At 42.4% G+C, this 9,746-nt stretch overlaps 1 protein-coding gene across 3 annotated transcripts; it reads left to right on the top strand.

The window, feature by feature from the left end:
- Positions 1 to 772: 772 nt before the first annotated feature.
- LOC137133402 (monocarboxylate transporter 9-like) lies at positions 773 to 6,900 on the top strand. Of its 3 annotated transcripts, none has more exons than XM_067516996.1 (6): positions 773 to 1,088; positions 1,829 to 2,068; positions 3,624 to 3,767; positions 4,691 to 4,786; positions 5,332 to 6,210; positions 6,496 to 6,900. In XM_067516996.1, exons 2-6 carry the CDS (start codon positions 1,870 to 1,872, stop codon positions 6,678 to 6,680), a joined length of 1,503 nt encoding a protein of 500 aa, XP_067373097.1. In that variant the 5' UTR covers positions 773 to 1,088; positions 1,829 to 1,869; the 3' UTR covers positions 6,681 to 6,900. The 3 variants fall into 3 exon arrangements, with proteins under 3 accessions (XP_067373097.1, XP_067373087.1, XP_067373108.1); XM_067516986.1 differs by lacking the exon at positions 773 to 1,088 and adding an exon at positions 1,530 to 1,687; XM_067517007.1 differs by lacking the exon at positions 773 to 1,088 and adding an exon at positions 1,537 to 1,687 and having other exon boundaries at positions 1,833 to 2,068.
- The last annotated feature ends 2,846 nt before the right edge of the window (positions 6,901 to 9,746 follow it).

Raw genomic sequence — 9,746 nt, 5'->3', positions numbered from 1 at the left:
CTGGTGATATTTGTAAAGTAACTGAGTGGGTTACCACTGTATGAGCCAGTAATACAACATATTAATTCTGCAAGGTTTTGGGGATCTCGTTAACCTCTTTATAGGCCTGTGAAACATTTTACGTTTATTGTAACTTGTCATATAAGTAATAATAGATAAACTATGTGTTGAACACTACACATCATCCTTCTCAGTCTATTTTTAACTGTTGTAGCTGCATGATGGCAATATGTTGCGGTTGATTTGTGCATTAAGCTTATATTCATGAAGGTTTAATCAATCCCCTGTTAGCTGTTAGTGATGGGAAGCCTGATTAAGAGTATTACTTTAATCAGTGCTCAGCAGGGAGAGGACTTCAGACCGCGTGGCCTGCAGGTGCCCTGTTTATTGTTATTACCATCCATCAACCGGTTCAGACTAGACTGACACGGTTTCCTGCAAGGAACCATGGACCTCTCCAGGATTGTTACCACACAACCCCCCAAGTTAAACCAAGATATTTACGTGATTAATATAATACAGTTAGTTCATTTTTACATGTATATATATTCTCATCTACATTCCATTTCTATTTGAACTATGTTTAAAATCTTCGCCAAGCGCCTTGTTAAAACAATATGGATTTGTCCTAACTTTTCAGTGTTTGTGTGTGATCCTCGTCGACTGTTTATTTATTGAAAATATCATACAAAGCCCTGAGAGCCTGAAAAGTATAAACTGGGACTCATAAATCTCCTCTCTAAGCAGAGACTCTGTCTGCAGTGCGCTCCCAGGCGCGCAAGCGGCAGCAGCGCTTTTCCTCCCGCAGCTGCGGCTTTTTCGCTGGACCAGCAAGAACAGCTTTGAACCGGTTTTGTTGCCGGCTACAAAGAGGTATGATACGGATGCACAATGCGCATTGTTGAGGTACAGTGCTTTCTAAATACACGGCCATCGTAGATCCCGGCTCGGACAGAACAGGGTCCGCGTACGACGGCGTTTTTGTTATTTGTAAAGATGGATTTAAATGGGGAAACCACCCTGCATGGAAAGTTCCCATAGAGCGCGCAGCTCTGCAGGCGCCTGCTGCTGGTTTTGTTGATGCTGAGGTGAGTGCCGCATTTTCTGAAGCAGAATAACAAACACAATGTGCCCGCGTTTGTATGAAAGTGGAGGAGGATAAAAAGACAGTAGACAATATACAGAGTATGTTTATGGACCAGTCATTAACCCATAGACGTGTATTAAATTCAATAGATTATAATAGGTATTAATGAAATTGCAAAGAGTCCTAAAATGGGAGGAGAATTGTACCAACTTTCCCCCACTACGACGCCTCACTGTAAACAAAGTTATGCTGTTGAAGTCATGTATAACGTTGCTCTGGGCTACACGTTTTTCATAAAGGAGGTTTGGGGGGTGTGGTGGGGGTTGGGGTGAGATACGGGCTCTACTCATGTGTCTTAACAACACAACAACAAGGGTCAGAGCTGAATCGTGGAAGTATCAGGTTAAGGTGTGAGGGGGAGGGAGCACCATACAGTGCGATACTTTCTCCTCCTCCAAGGTGTGGTTATAGAGAGAGGAACAAAAGGGGAGCAGTTCATGGGTTAGTTGCAGTCAGTGTGTTTTAAGGACCTCAGATGGGTGATCTGCCTGCTTGGACAGGCCAAGGGCTGCTGTAGCCTTCACTACATCAAGGCTTTGTGTAAGTGTTGAAATCTCTTGTAGAATTGATTTGTATGTTCAAACCAGGAACAATATTTTTCATGTCCTCCACTGATCATCTTGTGAGTTGTTTGGTGTTCACTTTAGTCACTTTAGGTAATGTTTCTTGTTTTCTTCCCAGGAAGCTGACCTCTGTACTAGATCCCAGAGGGCAACAGCACCATGGTTCCATCTCCCAAAGTGCAGGATGGAGGCTGGGGGTGGGCAATTGTTTTGGCCTCCTTCATGGCCCAGCTCCTGGCCTATGGATCACCCCAGTCGGTGGGTGTCCTCTACCCTGAGTGGCTGCATGCCTTCCAGGAGGGCAAGGGCATGACGGCCTGGGTGGGCTCTCTTGTGGCTGGTGTGGGACTAATAGCAAGTGAGTAACACACTGCAATAATCCTTGTCATGGGTACACACTAAAGAGCCAAAATGTCAAAGTTTAGGAATGCTACTAGAAGCATAACAACTTTTATTGTCATTGAGCACATACATGTTACAATGAAAATTTTTCTCTGCATTTAACCCATCCCCCTGGGGGGAGCAGTGGCCAGCGACAGAGTGGCGCCCAGGGATCTAGTACACAGTGTCTCGCTCAGGGAAACACCTGGTGGGTGGGCTGGTATTTGATACCACCACTTCTGCATCCCATCCTGCTGCTCTACCCATTGAGCTACCATGTTATCTTTCTGGATCTCGGTTTTTGTCATCGGCTAATTCTGTGCTGAGCATTACATATTATTGTGGAAAAATATCTACTGACGTGTGTCATGTGAGAGATGCTACATGAGCACGTTGCTAAAGGGCATCAAACCCAACGTATGTTTACTATAGCAACAGGTTTTTAAAAAGTTCTCTTCACTGTAATGTTTCTGCATGATGGATGGAAAACAAACAATTCTGTCACAAAATGGGCACTTTGTCACTTCCTGAGCAGAACTGCTGTTATCGATTTTCTAGGAAAGCAAGTCATCCATGCTATGAATATAGGAGCATCAGTTAACCCTTAACTTAACCACAGATAAAAGAAAAGACAGATAAAAAAAACAGTAAGGCTTTAAAAGATACTATCTTTGTTGTGGACAGTTAAAAAAAAGAAGGATTTGAAATAGTTTGACAGCATGGTAAAATCTGGAGTGTAAATGTAAGAATTACTTATTAAGAGAAAGAAACTAAATATTCAAACTCAGTAACCTCCAAAGCTAATTATGAAGACATGCACCATGACTGTGTTGAGCAAACCGTTTCAGTGGTAGATAGCGGTCTTGTTTGACATTTCCGTCTAAGGCAAAGCTGCCAGCCTGGCACCTTTCTCAAAGGGGTGAGGTGAAAAATCACACCTGGACAAATCAAGCCTCTGGCCTAGCTGATTCCCGGGCGTGTGTCCCAGCTGTCAGATAGCTGCAGCCCTGCAGTTCCTGTTGCACAACACCAGGATCCTTCAGCTGGTTAGAGGGGAAGGAAATGGTAAATGTCCCACAACATACAAGTCAAGCTGGCTAAGAATATGAGAATACTCAGGAAGCAATGAGAAAATTGTCTTGCATTAGATAAATATTAATGCGATACTGCCACACAGTGAAATAAATGTATCCAAATTTAAGACTATTCATCCATCCCTTTGTCCGTTATTTTTACCGCAATGCTGTTCAGGGTCATTGGGAGGCTAAAGCCCACCATAGCCATCATTGGGTAAGAGGCAGGGTGCAGCCTGGACAGGTTGCCAGTCTATCTCAGTGCCAACATTGAGATATATACACAGACAGGCGTTCACACACACATTAACACCTACAGACCTACATCATCTATAATAATCTAAATTATTATAATTATATTTTTGGTGTTCTATCACTCACTTTTCCCTATCTCATATTTCTTTTATATCTCTTTCTCTCTTGTTTTCATTTATTGTATTTTTTACTTTTTTCAATCAGGTCCTGTCTGCAGTGCCTGCGTGGACAACTTTGGAGCTCGTCCTGTGACCATCTTTAGTGGCGTAATGGTGGCGGGTGGCCTGATGCTCAGTGCCTTTGCTCCAAATGTCCAGTTCCTCATCTTTTCATATGGGATTGTGGTTGGTGAGGAAAAACACTTATTGATAACTTTAGGAAAACCTTCCTGTGTGTCTGCAGATTCAACGCTAAAAGCAGCTCACAGACCTCATTCGTCTGTTAGTTTGAGGGAAGAAAAACAGATTCATGTTGGCCATATGCCTTTGCATTGTATAATCACTTCAAATAAGCAGGGGCATATGTCAGGTCCGGCTATTATGCAACTCTTACAAGTTAATGAATACCTTTGCTACTAAAAGGAAGTAGAATCACACTGGGACAAGATACATGTTTGAGTAGTGCACCATTTGTTTGACATCGCTGTTTCGGATGTTGACAGAAGAATAACATTAGGTCACCACGTGACCCTTTATTGCTTCTTTACTCGCGCCAGTCCTCCTGTGTGTGCCTAACACCACCTGTTATCGCACATTAAGTGACAAGCCAGCTGTGCTTAATCCTGGTAAACTCCTCACAGTTAGCACTACCGTTCCCACAGACAGTGCTGGACAGGGGAGGCCATGCATATTTCAAGACATTTATTTATTTTTATAAATGTTCTTAGATGATGGCCGGACATGCAACATGCACATGAAATTGCTGATGCTATGATTCTTTTATTGCTCAAGAAATGTTAAACACAGTACCCTCTAAAGTTACTCATTTGTCTACAATGAGAATAATTTTTGTAACAATTTCCTCATCTCATACAATGAAATACATGCACCATAAGATTATTCTGCACTATTGTATGACCAAATATATGTTAATATATTTTTATACAATTTGCAAGAAATTAAGTTCCCTTTTCATTCAGCTTACAGTAAAAACATTTCCAGATATTCTCTGTGCATTTGAATTCCCATTTTTGTGGATTTTTAAAGTAAAAACATTTTTCTATATACACTCTGACCTTTTTCTGTTTGCCCTTGTCCTCTCTCCTGTCATAGGACTTGGTTGTGGTCTGGTCTACGCAGCTACGTTGACAATCACTTGTCAGTATTTTGACAAGAGACGTGGACTTGCCCTTGGCATTGTCACCACAGGTACTGCTGCTCCTCCCCTGCTCTGAGCTCTCTGGGTGCACACCAGTTCTTCATTCTAACTCCTTTCATGTATGAGCTGCTGGAAACCTTGGGAAGCTGAGGTAAACATGTGTAGTGTAGCAAAGGTAGAGTGGTCTATTAGATTAGGGATGTGGACTGGTGGTCACTGACCACCTCTGGTTTGGCTGAGAAGAGAACTTCTATGGTAATGATATAGAAATTTGACTACACATGAAGTATTGTCATTTACATATATAAACAAAATTGCCATTAAAAAGGAGTGAGGAGTTATAAGTAAAGTTAATTTCTCAATCTAATAGTCTACATATCACAGTGTTTCTGATGGTCCCCAGTGGTTTACTTCTTATCTAGCTGCAGCGACCCAGAAGTGTAGTTGAGACTGAGGCACTCGACCACTCCAACAGTGATACTAGGTTTAGTTAGATTTCTGACATACCACCAGTGGCAGTGTCAAAGGGCATACAACTCCACACAGTGGCCTAGCTGTCAAGTAACTGATCTATCACTTTTCTATGCTCACCCAGGCACAAGTGTTGGAGCATTCATCTATGCCACTGCTCAGAACGAGCTGATTGACTTGTACGGCTTGGACGGCTGCCTGTTAATCATCAGTGCTGCAGCACTAAACCTCATGGCATGCGCTGGCTTCATGAGGCCTCTTAATATGCCAAGGTACTACCTCAAACAGAAGGCTGCACTTGAACGCAACACTGAGGAGCAGCTTTTCGAGAAGCCCCCACTTGATGACTTGAAGATTAATACAGATTCTGCCACCACCACTCCAGAAAAATCTCTCACAGTGAAGGACTTACTTATTACCATTGATGCCAAGGACTTGGCCAGGCAGACAGACAAGAAGAAAAACGGCTTTGTGGCTGGGTTGGCCATCAAGAAAGTCATCAAGAAGAAGCATCAGTCTTATATCAAGTATGTGCACTCCATGTATGAGATCCTGCAGGACCAGGCCATGGTGGCCTTCTGTATTGCTGTCTTCCTGTTCAGTCTGGGGACTTTCCCTCCTGTGCTCTTCATAGAGGATGTGGCACAGAGTGAAGGACTCATTGAAGAAGTTAGTGTTATCCCTCTAGTATCAATTGGAGCTATCGCCACATGTGTGGGTAAACTAGTGCTGGGAATCCTGGTGGACATCAGATGGATCAACAGCATCTATCTATATGCCTTTACCATGTTTGCAGGAGGTGTAGCATTGCTCCTTATTCCTATCACTGAGAGTTATTTGGGACTGCAGATCCTGTCTGCCATCTTAGGTTTCTTCTCTGGAAACTGGTCTCTCACCTCCTACATAACCACTAAGATTGTTGGCCTCGACAGATTGACACAAGCTCACGGCATCCTCATGTTCTTTGGAGGATTTGGGATCATGCTTGGACCCCCAGTTGTAGGTAGGAGGCTGTGTCTTTTTTTATATTTGTGAGAGTTACTAAATTGTTACGTTACTAAAATACAGTACTAGTTAAATACAGTAGAAAATGTACACATCATTTTATTATTTGCAGAGATAAACACCCTTGTCGTGTCAGGTTTTCAGAGACATTTCAATACATCAGGCATGCAGACTAATTCACAGGACATGTCGGCTTCAAGAGCCATCTTGTCATTGTTTAGTTGACAGCAGTGTGTGCCAGGAATCCCTGCTGACAATGTCTGTTTTTCTCATCACTTTCCAGGGTGGTTCTTTGACTGGACACAGTCCTATGACTTGGCGTTCTACTTTAGTGGGAGCTGTGTGGTGGTTGGAGCTTTCATTCTCTTTCTGCTCACCCTGCCCTGCTGGAACAGGAAGCACTCTGACAATGACAGACCAGATGTCCATTACATCAGCAACTGTGATAAAGTTGCCTCTGTAGCCTGAACCTCTAGTGCACCTTTCATAAAGACTAAAATCTCACCCCTACTGCCCAGCAACTGTCCACTGAAGGACCTCTAGCAAGAGCATTCTTACTTTGATTCAGGGGTTTCCCCTCATTTCTGCTCCAGGTTTTAATATACCAAAACACTTGCCAGAGGTTTTGAAATACAGGTCTTTCCTCTGTACTTTGCCTGTATTTCTTAGGATTAAACCGTACACAGCACAGTTGGCTGATATCTTTGTTGATTTCTATTACTGCCTCATTTTACGAGGTCACCTGAACAATATTGTTCAAGTCCCAAATTCTACATTGTGTTTTTTCCAAACACTGGTTTTGACTTCACTGTAGTTCTAAATAAAAGATGGTGCTCTTAATAACACTGGGGAGATGAATATCTGTTCAACTGTTGGGTGTTAATTTAACACAGTAACAACATTAAAACCCCTTTGCAAATGCACAATAACATTTGCAGAAATATTGAGAACAGAAGGGTTGGAATGAAGGAGGGAGCTTTTTTTGATAATTGTAACTTTAGCAACACAGTTCTATTTTGTATTTTGGTTTCAGTGTATATTAATTCCAACACTATGTATCTTACCAAAGTAACAGTGATGTAGTCAGTCTCTGTCAACATAATGACTGTCAGAACAATACAAAAGCCTTGCTTCATAGATTACATTTGTTTTCAAGTGCATTGACTCAAATTAACCTTTTTTTAATGCTTTAGTTGCACATACAGTACTTCCTCTTTATCAGACAGAGACTCAGACAGAGACTCTGTGAAATAGGTTCTGCTGTAAAAACACGGACAAGTTCCTACTGTATTTCCAACTTTAGCAGCATGTTGAATGTCTTTGTGGCATGATTATCATGAACTCTGCTAGCATTTACTCCGACCAGGCTGGTCCTTTTCCATCGTGTGTGTGTGTGTGTGTGTGTACGTTTATGGACACATTGGGTGTATGTTTGTATGTGTCTGCACACTCATGTCCACATACCCTGCACAGGTTTATGTATGTGCATTGTTTGATAAACTTTTGTATTAGCACTAGTTTATAAAGTTATATGTTCTTCTGACTTTTATATGCCCAATACTGCTCATAGAGCTCTAATAAGTTGGAAGGTGATTGTGGTGATCATAATTGTAATGAATAGCTACAATGCGGTAGGCTTTTAGAACCACTTGAATCTGAAATCAACCAGTACAAATCACTTTTTGATATTTCAGTCATAAGGATATATTGCAGTACATTAGTGTTTGTTTGTTTTTTTTGTTGGAAAGTTTAAAGAACGTCTTTACAGGGTACGGATGAGGTACAATCAGTACTATGTGATATTAGGCTGTCACATTTTAGCCACTGTCAGTTTTTATTTCAGTATTAGCATATTTATGTTTGTATTTCTGTTATGTGATTTTATTTAAAAAGTGCCAATAAATGATATTTGCATTAATGATAGTCAGTAGCAAAGTTTGTAACACATTTATCTGGGCCTGGTCTATATTGTGAATACTATGTACCCCAATTCTAAAATTTAATTCCGGTGGAAGTCCATTACCAGTCTCTTCACTTTCATGATGTGGGAGGTTAGAGCCACAGGTGGGTAGTCAATGGGGACACTGGGGTGGGCCACTTTCAATACTGGCACCAGGCATGAGGTTTTTCATCCCACAGGCACCACTCTCTCCAGCTGCAGGCTCAGGTTGATGATGTGCTGAATGATGCCACATAGCTGTGGGGCACAGGCTTTCAGTACCCTGGGCTGACTCCATCAGGACCTGCAGCCTTTGTGGGGTGAGGCCTGCACAGCTCTTTCCTCACCGGCTCTGCTGAGATGGTCATGGCTGCAGAGACAGGGGAGGTGTTCGAGTCATGCAGGGGTGAGACATGGGCACCTGTGGTGAAGCTCCTTGGGGGTGGATATGAGGCACATCAAACCTATTGAAAAAGGTGTTAAGATCATTAGCTCTATACACACTCCCCTCTGTCCTCTGGCTGCTGGTCTTATATACATTGATGCTTTTCATGCTACTCCAGACTGCTCTGTATCCTTCTGTTGGAGCCTCTGTTCAACCTTCCTCCTATAAGCCTCCTTCCCCTCTTTGATCTTTACTGACAGCTGTCTCTGGAGCTCCCTCACTGCTTCCCTGTAACCTGACCTGAACGCTGCTTTATTCTCATTCAGGATTATTTTAATGTCTAGTGACAAATGGCTTGTTGTTTGAGAAGCAGCGGACAGTTAGAGTACATCAGGTCCAGTGTCTTCTTCCTCTTGGTGTGACAATCCACATACTTTGTGAAGGTGGGGAGGGTTTTGGAGATGGTTGCCTGATTAAAGTCACCTGATATCATAAAGAGGGCGTCGGGAAGTCGAGTATGGACTCTGGCTGCGACCGAGTGTATGACGTCACACGCGCCGTCTGCGCAACCGAAGGAAGGAATATAGATAGCGATCAATATACCGCGTGAGAACTATCTGGGCATATAGTATGGTCCCACTGCCAACAGTTCGATGTCAGGGCAACAGACTTTCTTTCACAGTAACATGAGTAACCCGTATGACAAGCCCCCTCCTTATCTCTTTCCTCTCTCCTCCGACCACCCGCACTGTACTGAAGCCGTCAGTGTTGATACATGTGTCGGGCATAATGTCCTGCAGCCATGTTTCCATGACACAGTGTACTACAATTAGACTAGCCTGCATCTCTGATCGTATAGGGGTGCATTAGTGCCCTTATCACATCTGGAAAGGTCCGGTCAATGTTGAAAAGTACATAGAAGACAACGTCTCTTTCGGGGATGCTAAACAATGCCCTAAACATCGCACTCTTCCAAATTTTTTGAGATGTGGTACTGCCATCAAATTCAAAATGAGCTGATATTTTACATGAAATGCTAAAATTTCTCAGTCTCAACATCTGATATGTTGTTTATGTTCTATTGTGAATAAAATATGGGTTGATGAGATTTGCAAATCATTGCATTCTGTTTTTGTTTACACATCTTCCAAACTTTTTTGGAATTGGTTTCAACAGAAAAATACTAAATTCAGCCATATTTGTCGGCAGC

The sequence above is a fragment of the Channa argus genome, chromosome 1 (genome assembly GCF_033026475.1).
Source record: "Channa argus isolate prfri chromosome 1, Channa argus male v1.0, whole genome shotgun sequence".
Lineage (NCBI taxonomy): Eukaryota > Metazoa > Chordata > Actinopteri > Anabantiformes > Channidae > Channa > Channa argus.
The sequence above is the reverse complement of the archived record's forward strand: the minus strand, read 5'-3'. Positions and strand labels throughout refer to the sequence as shown.